We start from the raw sequence: 19,996 nt of genomic DNA, 5'->3' as shown, positions 1-19,996 counted from the left end.
CAAACCCCACACAATTCTCCACGTTGGCTGAATAATCCTTCTGCAGTCCAAACTTTCACAATTAGGAATTCATCAAGGCAAATGGCAGGACTGAGCATATTGATGGCACAGGAACCTGATCACATCTGACTGATAAAAAAAGGTGTGACTGTCAACCCCAAAAGAAACTCAAACCCTCACAAACTCAATTTGCTGAGCTTTTTCACGTACCACTTTAGAAACTTCCCAGTTCTTCATAAGAAACAGACTCTAATTCATCTTCTTGGCAGCTTCACAGTTGTAGGATGTTGTTTGACAAAACAGGAGCCAAGTTATAATCTAAAAAGAGGTTCTTTTCAATTTTAGAAGTTTTGAAAAATATTTTATGGTCAAAAGTAAGGCTGGAATTAATTAAAGTAAGGCTGCACCACAGAGTATGGAGCTGCAATGCTCATGCTGCACAGCAGGGCTCCAGCTCTCAGGGGGTTTGGAAGCACTAGAAAGGATCCCACCACTAAAAAAGCATTTTTAATTTTTTTTTTTTTGCAACTTGCAGGTTTTTTTAAATGAAATATTCCTGTAATTTTGGTATTATCTGTGTAATATCTTTAGCTGAGACTCAACACTTCCAAAGCTTGAGACTCACCTACTCAGCTCTGTAAGATAATTTAAATTATAACATGAACAAGGAGAAGAAAAACAGCAACAGCAGATGGTACAAATGCATAACTCATGTAAACCTCTACAAAATGGTTTCAGAGTAAAAAGGCATTGGTCATCATATTAAAATTTAAAATATCCAAACACTTTTTCAGTGACCCTTCCATACCCCTAAGGACTTTGGGTGCATCAGACAAATCCCTGTGATTGGAAATACAAATCCTTCACCATCAGCTCTCTCTAGCTGCCACGACTCCCAGCAGGTTGCTTGAAGTTGCAGGAAAACAGATGAGTGGAGCCTCTTAAACTATGCAAGATTTAAAAGTTGTTTTAAAAAGCTATGTAACAGAAACATTTTTCAGACTTAAAAGTCTTTCTACATATTAAGAACTAGGAGAAGGGAGACATACAGCCATACAGCATTGGTGACATATATATATATATATATATATATATATATATATATATATATATATATATATGTATATGTTTGTGCATATATGTATATACACACATCATACACACAAATATATATATGGCACCAACAGCCTCCACAACAGCAACTGAGCAGTTGCTGCCTTGATTTTCTCTGGTTACACGTGCTTATGTGTTATGAAGAATCAATGATACAAATCTCAGACACAACTACAGACCCTGCTTCACCTAAACCTTCAGTTTCTGACTATTTTAAGGGAAGAAATTTTATCCTGGAAGACTGGGAAACTTTACTTTAAGGCTTGTCAAATGATATTATATATTTAATGGATGATTAATACATATTTAATATATGGCTCTTGGCGACCATAACCTACGGTTTTATTTTTTTAGTCAGGGATGAATAGGCAACATTAAGGTATGGTTCTTCCTTTATCTTATCACTACACTCGCATGCATGCTTTGTATGGAAAACTTTATTTGATAATAAAAATAGCATTCACAGACTTTCTCCTTCTTTGTTGCTACATCATATACATAGTGTCTGTTCCAAGGAAAGAAGCTCTTACTGGGTAAGTCCACATCTACTCATCCTAGTGTTATGTATAAACCCAATTAAGTCAAATAAAGCTATGAACAATGTAGTATTTATATATGCATAGTGTTTTATAAAAAAGATTGGCCCACATACTGCTTTTCATCAACACAGAAAAGAGCATTTTGCCTATAGCATGTTGCAAGAAATGATGATTGGAGAATATAGACTGCATACAAGTGCTTAATAATATATAAGCAGGCCCACCATGAAGAAAGAAATGATATTTTCAAACCAACAAAAGCTTTAGAATTACTGATACAGTCTCCCATTTTAAAACAGCTTTACATACCTGATTCAGTTTACATTAAAATATATCCCCTGAATCAAATTTTTTCCATTTTTAGAAATATAAACACTTAATCACATTCCTCACACCTAAATTTTGTCATAAATCCTCTTTTATACAAGAAAAAGGCAACAGTTTTGTTTTTTTTTTCCAACAGGCTCTATTAATTACAATTTCAACTGTACACACAATGATTGGCCATCTTCTTTCTTGGTTTTGTTTTTACAGTACCATGGCAACAACAGTGATAGACTTGCAATGGTTTTGTGTTCATATGGAGGATGTGGGTCAGTATACATGTACACACCAATGCACTGAAAAAGCAGCAGTTTCCTTTAGTGGTCCAACAGTAACGGCAAACATATTGGCTCAGCTAGGCAGTAATCCATTAAATCTTAGACCAATGCTACAGCAGACTTACCACACAGCTTGCAAATTTAAAAATACAACTTAGAAACTTGCAGGTTTCTCTTTTGCTGCTGTTCTTAGACTCAAATTTACAGCATATAATCAGGTATGGATAGGCTTCCACAACCAGGTTGTCCCACTGATTACCTCTTTTAGCCTGTGATTTTCTTTTGATACTTTTTTTTTCCTTTTTTTTTTTCGTTTACCCTCCCCAGCAAGTGCACTCCTTTTGTCTCAGTAAGGATGAACCAGTAAAACAACGAGAAACCAACCCTTTAAATACAGAGCAAGAAGAATTGAGAGCTTTTGGAATCTGGCAAAATAAAAGCTCACTGGTTTTGCCTGAGCAGAAGGAACACACCTACTCCGAGCAGGGGGACCGTGCTCCCACCGCATTGTGCCTTGTCCCAGAATCCCAATCCCTCCCCTTGCTTCCAAGCAGATACACAATACCATGCATGCTGGGCTTGCTGTCCATATACAGCTGGGAGATGAGCAGGGCTGCTGCCTTAATGACATAGCATCGTTACATGTTGCTGAGGCTAATGAGAGCTCAACAGTCCACGTTAGCGTGTGACACAGGCATGGTGGTGACCAGTCCTTCTGCCTCTGCGCATCCTGTCCAGGGGGCCTGAAAGTATAAACTGTTCATGGAACAAACTACAAATTACATATTGTAAATCGTCTTGTGCTGTGTGGGTTTGGTTGCTTTTTTTTTTTAATTATTTTTAATTATTTTTTATTATTATAAATATCCTTCATTGAAACAGTAGTCTCTTCAAACAGTTCTTGCAATTTTAGGAACATTTGTCTCTTTCCTTTTTAATTCCTTCAGCAGGAGCGCTCCATTCCTACTGAGATGAACAATTTTCTTCCTTCCCCACCCTCAACCCTTAAAAAATTTTCTACATACAGTGTAGCAGTGAGTCACTAGAGAACAGTCTGGATCAAATTATTCAAACTTGGTCATAAAATCCTTTGCCTATATTATATTACTGGCTACCCCCACTTACTATATTGGGGAGGGGGGGAAAGTAGCCCAATAAAGGGATTATTTTTAAGAAATCTACAAAGAATGTAGAAACAAAATTTTATAATCCTTAAGGACCAACATTTGGCAAGTAATTAAAAAAAAAAAAAAAGAATACACTGAAAAATACTTTCTTTAATATTATACATCAGGCACAACGCTTTTTTAGTTTTAAGATTTCATCTGCATAAACGGTTTGTAGGATCAGCAGGCGGCGGACGTCTCGTCGCCTGCGAAAGCCAGGTTGGTTTCGCTCGCTCCTCTGCTCCCTTGGTTTTGGGAAGGCGCCGGGGACCCCGGGGAGCCGCTCAGATGCTGAGGTCGGTGCTGCACTCCTTGTAGGGCCGCCTGCGCTGCTCGGGCGGGTGCCTGCGGCTCGGCTCGTGCTTCCAGCCGGGCTCTTCCCTCTCCCGGTGGCCAACTCTCTCCTCCCTGAGCCGTCTGTCAGGCGACCTGTCCCTCCGCCGGTCGGAGGACTTGGCCCGTCGGTCAAGGGAGCTCTCTCTTCTCCGCTCCGGGGACCTCCTGGGCTCCGTCAGCCTCTCCAGCGACCGCCGCCGGCGGCCGGGCGACCGCTCTTTGCGCCTCTCAGGAGAGAGGTCTCTCCTCCTCTCAAGTCGCTCCCGCCTCTCCAAAGTGTTGTCAGCGCTCCTTGTCCCTTCCCTGCGCTTTTCGGGAGACCTCCTCTTCTGCCCGTTCACCACCGCCCTCTCTGGCTGCCTTTCGTGCCTCCTCTCCGGCGACCTCTCTGTCTTCCTGCCTGGCACGTGGTCGTTGGTTTTAGAAGTCCCATTCCAAGTGTGGTGTTCATTGGGATGTCTGCTAAACTCTCTGCTGCCTTTTAGGTCTCTAACGTAAGTCCGCCTGTCCCCATGTTGTGATGATTTGTGAAGGTCTGGTGGATAACTGGACTCCGATGATGGGTGCTGCCGTCGGTCGGATGGCGCGGGTTTCATTTCCGATACATTTTGTGAACCTGTGGCGGGACTGTTCCTGTCACTGCTGGGGTCTGAAAGAAAATAACAGCACAGGGTTTGGTATTGATGCCTTCCGTGGTGCTGTGACACCACTTAGCACTCTTCAGACTTCATTAGTGACAAAAACAAACAACTGTTCAAGCAGTCAGCGAAGGCTAACCGAAGCTTTTGTTAATTTAACTGTGAACAACGAGAGTTACAGGTTAGTACTGGTGCTGCTCTGATCGTTAGCCATGTTTTGGTCCAAGCTGATCTCATCTTTATGCTCTTCTGGGCATGGGGCACTTTACATTTCTCCCCAGGCCCAATTCATAAAGTTTCAGTTATACTACATTCTTTCCAGTGGAAAAAAAACCCATTGTAGTTCAGGTTGTTGGCTGCTTTTTTTTAATAGCTTCCAATAAAGAGGGTCTTTAGGAAACAATTTGTGTGTTTTAAGACATTATAAAGAACTGCCTTCCAGGTGTGGGAGGCCTCGGTTCAAATAGCAGAAAACGTACAGAAAATAGAATTGATTATTAAGTTTTCACCTTGTAAAATAACATTTTGAAAATGTGAGAATTAGACTGTAATCATGCCATTTCCATTTCATTTAAGGCATAGCTTAATCTCACTTAGTGCTACCATGTTATGTAAAGTCCTAGGGTAGATTTTGGTTTTGCCACAATGATTCAAACAATGATGACAGTAGTTATGATTTTTTCATATCAAAGCAATGGAAAGATATTGTAATATGTAGGATGGCTTTGAATCAAATCTAATCTCCAGTTCATTATTTTTCATGTACTATTTGAGGTAAAATACAGCTGAGCTGCCTCTGCAAGACAAACTGCAAAGCAGAAGTAGAAAAAGAACATCCAAACTAAACCCCAGCCCTGCGCTGCAGCTAAGCTACAATCACTCCCGTCATTTGTAACTGATGTTTATGAATGATTCATTACAAACATAAAAAACATAAAAGTAGCTGCGCTGCCTTAATGCAAGTGCTGCTTTTATTTACTTATTGTTTTCTTTCTTAAAGTAACTCCTTCGTGGCAGCTTGGCTGGCATTAGCCACTTCCTTACGCTTGCACCCCAATATCCACCTTGAGGTGGAATGCCCTGGTGGCAATGACTGGAAACCCTTACAAACACTTGTGAGGACAGATTTTTTTTTTTCCCCTCTTTTTCTCCTTTTTGCCTTCCCTCCCACCAAGCCAAACATTCTACATTCCTCCTGCCATCATGTCAAGTGTCTCCCATTTGATGGCATTTCCACTCCTGAGCTTGGGAGGCTCGGTGTGTGCATGGGCTGTGATTTTTGTCAATTCCAAGTAGTGAAACCCATGTTGCAGCTCATTATGAGCACTTTGAGGCCACAGCTGGTGATGGGACCACGCTGCTTTTCTGTGGCTGTAAGCACGTGGCTTGTGGCAACCTGCCTCTCACACAAGGTACCAGCGAGGTTCACACATGTCCTGTGGTGTGTGTACTTACAATCTGGGGGACGCAGGGTGTTCGGGATGAATTGCTGTACATACAGAATATAGCGAAGCAGAAAAGCAATGTGAGGGAATTAGGCCACAGCACAAAAACACCTAATATTGATTTTAGCTACAAACCGTAGTTTGATTATGGCCCATAAGGTAGAAGCAAGACTCCCCGAGCTTGTCATTTCTCATACATGCAGCGATATTAGGAGGTATCATCGCTGAGGAAGGAAGAGCCCAGCACCAAGAAAAGTAAGAGAAAGAGAAAGAGAAAAGTAGAAAATTTAGATTCCCTATAATAAAGATGAAAGAAAGAAAAATCTTCATATTTTATCTTAGAATAAAGAAAGTTTATTTTTCCAGTCAGATTGTCTAGGCTTCACCCAAATATAAGGCTGCAAAGACAGCAGTTGTTATTATTGTGACATAAAGAGACATCTAAGAGGTGATTCAATAACCCAGACAACGAGAGCATCCATTCTAAAAGACAGCTGGAACAGCGACACAGAATGTCATAGAAAAAACAGTAACAATCAAACAACAACGAAAAATAAAGTCCACCAGAGACCACAACATTAAAAATAAGTACAAAACTCATTACAAAAATATACAGCCTCATAGAGAAGCACGTTCCAATCAAGTCAGAAAAATATTGGAACTTAACATTATTAGAGGAACCATTTGCGACTGCAGCGAACAGAACAAAGAGAGAAAGGAGTCCCAAATGTTACAAGGATATTCTTTACAGTAGTGCAACCCCTGTATATTAAATCCTTGCTTGGAGAACGAACGTTCAGTGGTTAGCATTAGCCAAAAGAAAATTGGTGATGGATTTCCATCCTCAGTGCAACAGACATATGCTTTGAGAAGTGAAGCACTTAATTTACAGGGTATTTATGCAGTCTAGCATATGATACAGTACTGTACATCCAAAGGAGTATAGGAAAAGACAAAAGTAGAAAGAACATTACAGAATTTCAGTGCCATCATTGAACCTTCTGGTGTGCTATTTATATTACAGAAGTGTAAACCCACAGCTTCCCTTCCATGTCGTTAAACACTTCAATTGTTTGTTGGTTATAGTCTGAATTGGTCATTTTAAGTTAAATAATGAGGAGACTGAGCAGAAACTCTCAAACATAGTACTGTAAATGAAACTAAAATCTAGTTCATAAATTGTGCAGAAGGGTTTTGTTTCTGGTGTTAGGGCATGGAGAGAATGATAAACACAGAACTTACTGACACAGAAATAACCCAAATACGGGGAGGAAAGTATAAAGGACATCCCTTCAATCATCAGTTTCTATAGAAACCTCAAAGACCTTTGGTTGGGAGTAGCCCTCCATCGAGGGCACAATATTTGACAATTATCTCAAATAAATAAGACATAATTATAATATTAAATAGGGTGCTAAGTTAAGCCACCCAGCAATCCAACCTCCAGGGGAAGAAAAGGAAATCTAATGTAATTCTTAGTAAGAAACGTGGACTGACTGTTTCCCCCAAGACAGACACGAGAGCACCTTTTCATAACCTCCTCACCTTTTCAGACCTTACAAAGGAACTAGTTGAAACCAGCAGACTGTTTAAGGGGAGAGAAAAGGGCTCAGGAGGCCAAATCAATATATTTTTGCAGTAAAGCTTTCTTTTTTCCCCTTCTTTTTCTCAAATAACTTTATAAATATTTACATAAATATTAAGGAAAGGCAAAAATCTCATAAGCCATCTCGGCATTCATGTCTATGGATACAGCCAGGAACTAAGAGAAAAACCTAACCAAAAAAAAAAAAAAATCACTGCTTCAGAATAGCAACTTGGGATCCCAGTTTTTGCATTGATTAGAAGAAGAGACCTATGTGAAACAACAATTCAGCCGCTGAGAAACAGTTTGGCACAGTTCAATGACATTCCTTTTTTGGCTGGACAAGACAATAAGGTTTGTTTTGTTTTGCTTTCCTCTCTGATCACCAAAAAATACTGCTATGATGATCTTGCCTTACACTGCGCCCCAAGTCCATGGAAGCAAGCAAAGGATGAAATGTGTAGAAAATTCAGCACAAGCGAGGCAATTATATGTTGCAAAGGTTGGTAAGACACTGGTGAGAAAGGAAAATAAAAAAGAATTCCCGCTTCAGATCTTGAGACAAATATTCATGGAGTGATGCCAGGGAAGAAAGGAATGTTTTCATAGTTTGACCCACCATATTCTGGGACAGAGCCATCTCCACGTTTCAGAAACAGGCGGACCTTGCGGCCACCATTTTTAATCAGTTCAATGGCCCGAGCGTGCTTCATGTTCTTGGTAGTTTCTCCATTGATCTCTAAGATTTCATCACCAATCTGCCAATGTAATAAAGAGACTGTGATTAGAAACAAGGCCCCATGAGGGTCCCTACCAGCACACCACAAGACAGTGGCCATAGCAAAGCTGGACCAAGTATGCATCAGGTGAAGCTAAAGATGCCCAACTCCTTCCAGTGACCATCCACAGTGCCCACTGTGTAGGAGTCTGGGAGACATAAAGGCGATGGAGAAAGCTTGAGGTATCAAAATATTTCACTGCTGTTCTGAAAAATCACATTGTAATTACTGTATTGCTCAACAGTAAGTGCAGTTAGAATGGGTACTATTTTATTTAATTTTGATTATTATTAAAATCTTCAGTCAAAATGGCTGCTTGTTTCAGAGTCTGCTCCAACCAGGATGTTCACAGAGCTTTTCCTGGTCTGTTTCTAACTTGGCTATAGATATCTACTATGAATCAGCAAAGCTGATTCTGTAAATATAACAATTTATCAGGAGAAGAAAACAAGGTGTGGAAGAGCTCATCAGAGCATGGACTTTCACAGAGCAGCACTGATTTTGCATCATATTTTCATCAGCAAAAATTTTGGACCCATAGATCTACCCCTAGCACAAGAATTTTAAAAATGCCCTTCACATGACATATCTGGAGACAATGACATATTGGGAAAGTTATAATGCATTCTCTAACAGAGGTCCAAGGACTACATAAAACCTGTCAAATTATTTTTTCAGTAGGCATTTTATAACATTGCCCTTGTTATAATGTTTGCCATTTAGCTGATACGTGAAGTTAACAATTAATGTTAATCAGAACCTACATTATAATTTTGTAACCCATGGGCCATAGACATGTTCTATCCCCTCTCTGCCGACTAGCAGGCAAAGACTGTGGCTGTTCCATTTTCACTGCTACATGTGCACTTAGGCTTAAAACAACTTAGATCATGTACTAGAGCTTGGAAAGTAGTGTTGGAAGAAGGGCGTGAAGTCTTCCACTGAACACACACTGCTATGAACAGTGTACCAAGAGTGACAGATGCCATCAGCAGAAGTAAATAGAAACCACTTTCAGTTCACATTTAATTTCCCCTCTTAGCTGGAACAGCAGAAGGGAGAGGGAGGGAAGTCAGCTTATTCCAGAGCAAGGTGGTTTTAAAGGCAGTTTGTGCATACCCTCATTTTCCCACATCTCTCAGCGGGCCCATCCTCAGCGAGCCGCAGCACGTACAGGTCCATGTTGTACTCCCGGCCACCTCGCAGGCTGAAGCCAAACCCTTTGGCTCCTCTTTCTAGCTCAACAGTGTAAAAGTCTTGGTCCTGCTGGAGAGAAGACAGCAAACACCCAATTGAACAGGAAGTCAAATACTGCTCTGCTCTCATGTTGGAAGTATTCAAGCAATGCTTTGCTGGTAATACTTAAAAATGGAAAGTCAGTTGCATTTTCACATGCAGACCAGGATTTGCTGCTTCCTCACACCCTACTCTGCAATTTGGAGTTCTGGTGGTTGGTGAAGAGCTGTTGGAATGAGTGGGCTTGGCCATGTCCTGTGGTGCATTTTTGGGCACCCCTCTTACTCAGCACCTCCCGTGCCCATGGCAGGAGGGGACATTTTGGGAAGCTGATTAAAGGTTCTATCAACCAGGAAAGTCAAGGACAAGCTCCCTTCCAGTGCCAGATTTAGTGCAGTGTCTGATGGCACCCGGGGTGAGCCTGTGCCATGGTGCTGGCTTTTCATGCTGTTACCACATAATTTATTGCATTGAAAGAAGCTCAGAAGCCTTTGCATTGTTTTCCTCAAATGCTATTATGAGGATGCTTTGAAGTCCCTAATGGAAGATGTTGCTTCTGGGATGGCCAGTGGCAAGGAAAGTTAACAGTGAAATAGATAATCTCTCTAATAAGCTGCCGTCTGTGCAAGCTGGAACACTCCAGCTATTGCCCCTTATTAAGTTTTCCTCTTTTTTATTCTCTGAATTTATCATTTGCACACCACAATAGTTTCTGGTGAGGCCCCTCAAAACAGACAATTCAATAAACAAACACAAAAATTATTACTGCCCTAAAAACGTCAGCTCTTTTTTTCTTTATTTTTACTCCCTCAAAGTCTTGATGAGAATGTGTTAGAAATGCTTCTCAGCTGAAACAACAGCAACACATATTAAGACACTAATCAGCAAATTCCTCTTTCTTTTCAGCAGACTGAGGGAGAGCAGCTTCTCATCAGGAATTTTCAAGGGAACTATTTAAACACAGCCCTCAAGAAGATTGGAAACAACAGTCTGTGGTAAGCAAAACAATTAGAGAGAGGTACTCCTTACCTGTGCTGCTTGGGGTGGTTTGAAATCAAACTGGGATTCCTGCTTTGGTTTGGTGTTGTTCCTGCTGTAATGAATGAAAGGGAGAGAGGAAAAATACAGCTCATGGGACATGAAAGGGATGAAGAAGTAACTGAAGAGAGAGCATGTCGAGATGCCCTCCTCAAGGAAAACAATCTGACCTGGTCTCCTGTGGTATTTGCTGAGGAGTATGTGTGGTTGTGATTGTAGCAATTTTTTCTGCATTGGTCAATAAAGTAGCATTGGAGGATTCTGCAAAATAGATTTTGTTTTTATTATGAAGGAAGACCATGGGCTATTCACTGAAAGAAAAAAAAGAGTTTTGTAAAAGCATTTCACTGAAAAGCAACATTACATTGTTTTTATAAAACTGGAGATGGGATAAGATTTCTTAATTCCCGAAATTAATATAGTAAGTATGTATATGAAACTGTACACTCAACTGGAAAATGAAAAAAAAATTAAATTAGGACATCTGGATTGGAATCCCCCCCTGACCATTAGACACATTCATGATGACTCACTTGTAGATGAAGGATTGAACAAAGTTTTGTCTATTGTCTAAAGATGTGAATTCAAATCAATTAAGTCTCTAAATATTGTAGGCTGTGTGGATTAATTTTATTGTAGCTATAACTATTCCAGGGATTATAAATTTATCAGTCTTACTTCCATCAGAAACTGCAATCTCCAGTAGAATTGAGATGCGGCTCTTGTCCAATACCTCACAAGATGATACTGAATGTGGCTAAAACCCAAGTTTACTGAAATCCTTCCTTGAAATACAACCCACTGCTGCCTCAGCACTGGAAGCAGGAACATGGAGCCACTGGTACCAAATGCATCAATAACTCTGGGTAACACTTACAAAAGGGGGCACTGAGAGAATACAGGGAGCAGGAGTAGCTTCTGTGCTTAATTTCTGCTATGAAAAGGGCTCTCAGCTCAGCATCAGCCTGTGCAAATTGCAGATTTCTTTAGGCATGGAAGGAGGGGCTCCAAGGAGAGGTCCTGTCTCTTGCTTCCTACAACTGAGACAGGAGGAACTGAAAAGTGACTATGTAGATGTCCCTCACAGTATGACAGGGCAGAATATTCCCCTTGTCATTCTGCAGCTGCACCACAGACTTCAGTAGGACCAGAATCAACCCCAAACTCACTTAAAATTCTGCCTGAAATTAAGGTCATGTCAATGCCATTAGCTGAATATTAGCAACACAGACCCAGAACTCTTCTGTATTGAACTCAACAGATTTTCCAGAACTATATATTGTACCAATTCTGAACTGATATTAGTACTGAAGAGTTTCAAATGCTGAATTGTTCCAGAAGCCAGAAGTTTCTGAAAACACTCTTCCTCTACTGTGGGAGTGTACCTCGATGGTGTTTAACCACACAAAATGTTCAACAGTTACGTTGGTTGCACTTGGAGAATAATGGGCAGAGCAGCAGAAACACCCACTCATCAGACATGGCATTCCCAGCTAAAGCCACTGCAGTGGCAGGCAGCTGCTCCTTTGCAGAACAGCTCTGTAGACAGGAGACCCCCTTTTTGTGTCTATACCCACTGTACCCAGGTGAGACCCACAGATTGCAAGTAGCTACAAATACCGATAGTGATCCACCTTTCAAGACCAAAATCTAAACTGAATACACAGCCACTAAGACTACAGTGACAAAAACTGGATGAAAACATCTGGATCTCCAACATAAAATTACAAGGCCTTTGACCCTGCCCTTATTTGCCTCTTGAGCTACAGGCATCCACTAATTCATTTTACTGGCTATGGAGAAATCTGCCATTATTAAACAGAGTCCAGCTGTAATATAAAATTGTGGCAATGGAAGGGTTTCTACTGGAATGAGGATGTGGTGGATCCTGGGAGTTTAATTTACCTCATGGACTGATATGAATTCTGGAGAAGTCTAGATAAGGGGAAGCCTTTTCCTTTCTGTAGCTATTTGCATGTCAAGGGAAATTCAGGAAAAGAGACAGAGAAAAAGAAGAACCACTTAAACAGATGGGTGCAAGAAGAACACAGCTCCTTTGCCTGCAGTGCTGTGCCCAAGTTAACATGCCCAAACCCTCAGCATATGGAGCTGAAACATCTTCCAGACCAGAGCTGGATTGTGTCCAGCAGCTCAGAGAGCAAGAGAGGCTCCTGGGTCTGCCTGCACCTCTCAGTGCTGGCATGACCAAACCACACCCTTGTGATGATGTGCCCCTGACAGCTGGCTTGTGTCAGAAGATGTCCCTACATGTAGCTACACTGTTGGGGTTTAAGTAATAATTCTGTTTATTTTGTGAAGATGCCTTGATGTTAAAATCTGTCTCCTACATAAGAAAGACCCAAAACATGGTTAAGTGCTCTGTATTCATCCAGAACAAAAGCCTCTGAAATCCTCCACTTATATTTGGAGATCAGATGAAGATGGGCTTCAAAGAGAATGCAAGATTCCTACCCTTTAGTAGGTCACACTAATAACACTAAACAGAGCAACAACACTTCTTTGGTACAGATGTATCTTCACACCACTGTACTGCATCTATCTTTAGCCCACCTTCTCCCATGAGTCAGGAGTTGTGCATAATTTTGCCAGTGTTTTAGACACTGCTTCAGGACACATGCCAGCCACCATGCAAAACCAGAACAGAATATAGCAAAAATTATCTTTAGTACAATTATAATCGTGTGTTCTAAACCCTACATATTCCATTGATTCCTTGCCTTGTTCTGCCCTAAAACTCTCAGTCACCAATTACATGCCAAATCAAAACTTGTCCTGTCCCAGCATTCTGTATCCTTGAATCTGCTGGAAGTGTGGTAAAGCAGCATCATTTCATTGCAAATACAATCCTGCAGTCATCTGTGGCAATTAACTTGTGCAAGACTTATTACAAAGCAAAAAGTCTTGGTGTTTTTAATAATGTTAGAAGAGATTAGCAGTGTGAGTTTATTGTGAGTCTTGTGATGCACCTCAGTTTCATGTTTATCTGATGAGTGGCTTCTGATTTATGCTCTCCCCTCCCTGAAGCACACAAATCATTTATATTTGCCAAAAAAGCACTCAAAAAGAAACAAAAGAAAACAACAAATCAAGTAAAGCATACAAAGACATCAAAAAGAAAACAACACTGAGATTGATTTCTTGTATCTCATGGGGTTTTAAAGCAAACCCCTCAGAGATTTTGAGAGTGTTGGGTCTTAATGTCTTTTGGAAAAGAAATGCAGGTAATACTATGCAAAGTTGGCAATCTGACTTGGAATTTCAAAGTGACAGTAAATAAAGAGACTTAAAGCCTGAATTGCTATGAAAGTTGATTCCTTCCCTAAAGAACAGCTTTCCATCTCCTCCAGGAATATGTGATGTCAATCACAGGTACAGGTTTCCCTAACCTAAGCAATTTACATGATATTTGGGACACATAATTGCATGAGCAAGACTGGCTCAGCATTTATGTCAGGAGGTATATTAAAAAATTCTTAAATCATTCAGAGGTTGCTTAGTTCTCAGATGGGTTTGCTTTTTTTAGGAAACAAGCCCTTTATTTACTTAAAGATTCACCCTCCTTTTTATCAGAGACTAAAATACAGGTAATGAGCAATTGTTCTCTCACTTTATTTTCCAAAGCAGGCATGCACAGGCCAGCTCAGATGTTAGTTTGATTCACAGCCATTTTATTATTCATGAACACCCTATTTGCTACAAGAAGCAGAGGATTTTATACCATTTGACCTGATACTCACTAGACAGTAGGAAAATAAAGCTTTTGTGCAAAACAGATCACCCTAAACAGAAATAATTTATAACTAGATCATTTCTCATCCTGGTCTGTGGGGAGCAATGTGGAAAGGTTTCTGCCCAACAAACTCACACTTTGAACCCATCCATGGCAGAGAAGCACAATAAGGAAAGAAAATATTCAGAATTTAAAACCACAACAATTTTGGTTCTGCTGCAGATACTTTAACAGGTTTCTGATCAATTCCTATCTGGAGCTCAAGCCAGGGATTAATTTAATGGAACTGATATATAACACAGATCCTTATTTTTATTAAATACTTCAGTGACCTGAAATCAGCACCAAGAGATTATTAGAGAACCTACACACTCCCTCTCATCTGAAACAGTGAGATCCTGTCTAGGGTAACTCTTAAAAAGCAACTTCAGAACCATCACAATTTAAGCATTCATTCAAAAATGTACTGAGCTCACTCCCAAAGCAACTTACCCAGAATAAAAGCAAATCCGCTTTTGAAACAGCTTAAAACATGTCAAAGTGTTTATCTCTTTCTGTGATCTCTTTACTCTATAGCCTGCTTGTGTCTATATAAAGCTTCAGGAATCCCACATACTAACAAGTGATTCCCAAATATTCTAAAACTGCATTATTAAGCTAAGAATCAAGCCAAAGTGCATTGAGCTATCCATCAAATTTATGGAAGATTGTTTTAAACAGATGCATGGAATGCGATATTCTTTTTTTTTTTTTTTTGTAATGTTCAATCAGCACCTCCCTGTTAAAAACCAACCATCTCTACAAAAAGAAACCAAAAAACAAAGCTACAGGAGACTCACAACCTCCTTCACTGCAAACTCCCAAAGCGGGAGCGGCAACTGACTCCTGCATGGCTTTGCAGCTGTGAGTGACAGAAAAAGCCCGGGGAACAGAACCAAGAAGAGGGTGAGGCAAGAGAGCAGGAAACAGATACTTTACCATCTCCTGGGATGATGCGCAGGGTGACGGTGTTCCCAGCTTCCTTAATGAGGTTGACGATGTCTGAATGCGACTTGTTGGTGATGGAGCACCCATTGACGGCCAAGATCCGGTCGCCGACTTTCAGCTTTCCACAGCGGTCGGCGGGGCTCCCTTCAATTATCCGACCTATTTTGTGAGGCATGGCCACACATGCATTTCCCGCTTTTGTATTGGTTTGGGGGTTGTTTTGTTTTTTGGTTTGGTTTTGGTTTTTTTTTTTTTGTTGTTGTTTTTTTTTTTATTGTTTACGTATGTGGGAATATGGTGAAGGGGAAAAGGAAAAAAAGGGTTGAAAAGGGAAAGAGAAGGTTAAGGGTTAATTAATTAATGCATCAAGCAAAAGTTATTATAGGATAGCTTTGCTGCCAGTGTTCAAAACATTGGCAATCAACTAGTTGAGTGCACAACACTTCTTCCACAAAAAGGTGTTTTGTTAATCCCCCAAAACTCCCCCAAGTGGATTTCTGTTAATAAATGGTGCAATTTTTATTGACTACAACTGCTCTTAGCAGCTCCATCATAACCCAAATCTGATTTTGTTTTTGAAGAAAAAAATTGAAACTGTTTGTAGAAACCTCAACTTTCCTCCTCCGAGATTACATCAGTGTCAGCCTCTCTAGTCCTTCTCTAAGCCAACTGCTGTTCAAGCTTCTGCCAATGTTTTGTTCTTTCTCAATTTAGAAAGATAAAATCATTCTAGGCCTAGGAGGGAGTGTGACTCCCTATCTACCACACAGACCCACTCTACCAGCACTGCATGGGGAAGCAACATGAAACATTTTTCTTCCATTGTGAATAAAGGTACTACCAGGGAAGGCACAGGACCACTACAGATGGGCCAAGACTGACAAAGGTAACCTGTTTGGTGCTGGCACCCACCTCAGCCTCTACTAACCCTTCCTCTTTTATGATCTTAGATGGCACCAGGTGGGAACAAAGAAGGAATAAGGTTCTCCTCATTAAAATACCTCTAAAACCACACACAAAACCATTGAGATGTCTGACACACAGAGCAAGAGCACTTTAGGATGAATGTGTTCTGGAGACAAAATTCTCCTCCTGTTCCATGCAGTTGTTTTGTTTCAAAACCATGGGGTTGTCCATAGCATGCAGAATTGGGACACAGGGGATACACAACATCACTCAGATAAATCCAGTGAGCTTCTTTACAGCTCCTTTATGTGGGCAGGAGGCCTTGGGGCACACAGCACATGGACATCTCACACTTTGCATCCACAATACATTCACCCTCAAGATGCACTTTCCCATCTGTGCTGTAGTCTTTATTTGATTAGTAGTTTTAGAGATACACACATATGACAACACTAAAAAGACCATAAAGAAGAAAAGGCTAAGACAAGGATATGTGAGGTTGGAAAGATGCGATGAAAACTGGTAGAAAGTGTTAATATTAGTTAAAAACATTAGCTAGATTCTTTTTTTTTTTTCTTCCTTAATTTGACCATGGTGTTAGAAAGTTTCTCTTTCTAGTAATATAAAGCCCCATCCAGTTTGCAGTTTATCCTGTTTTGAGGATGTGAGTTTCAACTCCATCCAATCCACTAAACACAGATGACAGAGCCCACACCAAAGTGACCAAGGTGGATTTTAGAACCAGTTTGGCCCATCTCTAAACACTACCCATGAAAGAAGAAAACTACAAAGCAGGTCCAGAGCAAGCACCAGACAGCAGAGGGAACACATCTCATGCGGAGTGTTAGGAAAAAACTGAATATACTTGAAAAAATTAAAGGAAAAACTGTCACAGATCAACAGATCTCCTTGGGAGCCTCTGCACAGAAAACTTCCAGTTAGCAAGAATTTTGGGCTAAAGCAAACACAACCTTTTACAACTTCAGGTCAAGGTTTCTCTGCAGAGAAGAGTTACAGCATAATCTTCATACAATAGAAGTTATTTACATATGTTTGCAAATCCATTCAGAAGATAAAACCACGCCCTCTGTTCTAGACTGTGTTCAGTTTAATCTGTTTTACATTACACCATTGTGTTCTGGCACCAGAACACCTATCTTGGAAGAGCAGTTTCCAGCAGCAAGGACAATGTGAGAGAGCCTAGAATCTGAGAACCAACAGATCTCAATGCACTAGTTTTGTACTACATAATTCCCCCTTGCAATCTCTGCTGCCAGACGTCCTAGAACAATGCTAGAAATGGCCTGTTCTACATCAATACCAGGAAAGGTGGTGGAGCTTCCTTGGGTGTCACTGATGGGCAGTGGCAAGAAAATGTCAGAAAATAAAGCCTAGGAGAATGAGGGAAATGCCACTTCTTGCACCTGCATGCCCCAGGAGCACTCAAGCTGCACAGGAAGCCTGCAATGCATTTTCTCTGCAATCCACAGCACTGCTGTGGGAGGAGCTGTGAAGATGGCCATGGTGTTGCTCTGTCCTTCTTTTCCCCTCACCCCTATCATGTGCCACAGACCAAGGGAACACCTTCCTTTACAAAGTACAAGTGGATGCTGCCTCTGGTCTCCTTTTGGAGGAGCTGGAAAGGGAAGAAAATAGTATCTCTGACTGATTTCCTCCTTGCAATGACACTTCTGCTTGAGAACAGTCTGTTCTGGGCATATTTGCAAAACCAGCTTATGTACGTCTCCTCTACAGCAACCCCTGGAAATGGGTGTCTGCGTAGCAGAAAGACTGTCTTGAGACAGAAACCATGACCACCTATATTAGGTCAGGATATAATGTGTGACAAACTTAAATTTAATTTCTTCCTACTCTGAAGAAATGCATTTGGGAAGAGGTCAAATGGGTAAAAGAAACATCCTGTTCTTTTAACAGTATTCCCCATTTTATGTCTCACCAGCAAGCAATATTAATTAAAACTTTCCTGCTACCAGCATGCTCACAAAACATCATGATGATCAGAATAACCCTGATTGCCAAAGAGAAGTTAATCAATTTAAGCATTACTGCTTTTAAATCAACTGGCTTGATTCCACCATCACGAGACATATTTCATTCCACCTGCTACATTTCTGCACTGGCAAACAGCATCACTGGGAGGATCCCCAGCTGCTCCTCTGAGAGCAAACCCCAGAGAGGTTCTCCCAGAAAGTGAGCATCAGGAATTGCAATTGGTGGCATCTTAGTTCTTCAGGTTGGGATGTTTTATTTCACTTAACTCGGTGCCGAACAAACCCTAGGAGGCAAACACCTACCGAGTCTTTGCCTCTGGTTTTGCTATGAATTACATAAATCGGGGCACGCTCACCACTTTAAATTAAACAGCTCCCCACCCGCCTCCTTGGGCCGCAAACCTGGCAGTCAAAAACCCGCAGGACTCACCGAACGTCGTCCCCGCCTCGGGCCTGCTCACCGACGAGACGATGACGAAGCCGAAGCCCTCGTTCTCGCCGCGGCGGATCTCCACGTCGTAGGGCTGCACCACGGCGCTCACCACCCCGCTGCCGCCGCCGCCGCCGCTGCCGATGCCGCTGGTGCTGCCGCTGCCCGAGCTGACCGTGTTGAGGGAGTTCTGGCTGCCCTGCGGCGTCCGCTTCTCCTCCGTCAGCGAGGCCGGCTGGTTGCTGCTGTGGTGGGAGGAGGCCGGTGATGGGACTTCATTCTCTGCCTTGGGAACTGGGGAGAGGAGAGCAAAGAGTGTTGGAGCAGGCTGCACCGTTTGGTGCTTGGAGACGGCTGTCTGCTGAGAAAGGGGTACAAGAAAATCAGCTGCTTTAGTCTACCCATCATATCGTGGTCATGCTTTCAGATGTCACCACCAACAGCTCTGCTCGGTGCTGGCACTGCCCACACTGCTCACCCTCTCCTGCCTGTGGTCATTCAGCCAAAGCCAAACTGCAGCCTGGTTAAACCAGTGCAGTGCTGTGTGCTTGGATGCTCTGTGGCATTTTAAACCTGGATTACATTAGTTCAAAGGTGCCTCCTCTACTTATTGCATCCCCACTTCAGTTATATATGTATAACCATATGTACCTTGTACATATATATGCACAAGCCATAAGGAAGGCAGGAATATCTCACAACAACAAGTTCTGTGTGGTTTTAAACTGAAAGCTATGAATTAGTGCATTGATTGCCTTTGATTAATGGGATCTTTAGTAATAACAATCTCTAAACATGAGCAAAACAACTTGTGCACAAAACATTTCTGGGTAGAAGAACCAGCAGCTATCATCTGTACAGTCTGGTACAAACATTAAACATTGTTAACGTTTATATTAAACAAGTGTTTAACAGCAACCAAAGTGGGAAGAGGAATTAGTTTAAAATCTAATCAGCTACCACAAGGCTTGAAGAAATCTCAAAAAAATGACTTAGTCCAGACTCTCCTCGAGTGAGGGCCAACTCTACCTAATATCAGCCCTGACAGATGTTTGTCTAATCAGCTGTTAAATATCTCCCCGGGCAATCTATTGGTTGCAATATCTAACTTAAATCTTCCCTGCTGCTACATAAGGCTATTATTTCTAGTGCTATCTAACAGGCATATGGAGAACATATTATTCCCTTCCTCTTTGCAGCAGCCTCATATAGTCATGGGAAGTTTAATACCTCCTCCCCCTCCTCTGCTTTAAGCTAAAGAATCCAAATTTGTTCAATATTTCCTTTCAGACCATGTTTTCTAGAGCTCTCCTTATTTTCCCTGGTCTTCTGGATTCCCTCCAGCTGGGCTTCCTCCAACTTAAATATGTCTTTCTTGAAGTGCTGGACCATATTGCACTAAGCCATCATCTGCTGGGAAATCAGGAGAATTT

General features: G+C 41.4%; 1 protein-coding gene across 28 annotated transcripts in view; it reads right to left on the bottom strand.

The window, feature by feature from the left end:
• Positions 1-1,532: 1,532 nt before the first annotated feature.
• The window catches only part of MAGI1 (membrane associated guanylate kinase, WW and PDZ domain containing 1), a 332,520-nt gene continuing 314,056 nt past the window's right edge, over positions 1,533-19,996 (bottom strand). For 13 of the 28 annotated variants that reach the window (XM_021551026.3, XM_021551060.3, XM_021551067.3 and 10 more), the window contains 7 exons: positions 18,564-18,857; positions 15,207-15,410; positions 10,648-10,738; positions 10,469-10,532; positions 9,323-9,469; positions 8,044-8,182; positions 1,533-4,405 (listed from right to left, as the gene is read on the bottom strand). In XM_021551026.3, coding sequence (XP_021406701.2) covers positions 3,705-4,405; positions 8,044-8,182; positions 9,323-9,469; positions 10,469-10,532; positions 10,648-10,738; positions 15,207-15,410; positions 18,564-18,857 — 1,640 coding nt within the window. In that variant the 3' untranslated portion in view covers positions 1,533-3,704. Of the gene's footprint in view, positions 4,406-5,974; positions 6,064-8,043; positions 8,183-9,322; positions 9,470-10,468; positions 10,533-10,647; positions 10,739-15,206; positions 15,411-18,563; positions 18,858-19,996 lie in introns of all 28 variants that reach the window. The other 15 variants (XM_021551044.3, XM_021551165.3, XM_021551144.3 and 12 more) reach the window with 7 other exon arrangements.

The sequence above is a fragment of the Lonchura striata genome, chromosome 12 (assembly GCF_050655825.1).
Source record: "Lonchura striata isolate lonStrDom1 chromosome 12, ASM5065582v1, whole genome shotgun sequence".
Lineage (NCBI taxonomy): Eukaryota > Metazoa > Chordata > Aves > Passeriformes > Estrildidae > Lonchura > Lonchura striata.
This window is presented reverse-complemented; position numbering and strand designations above follow the sequence as displayed.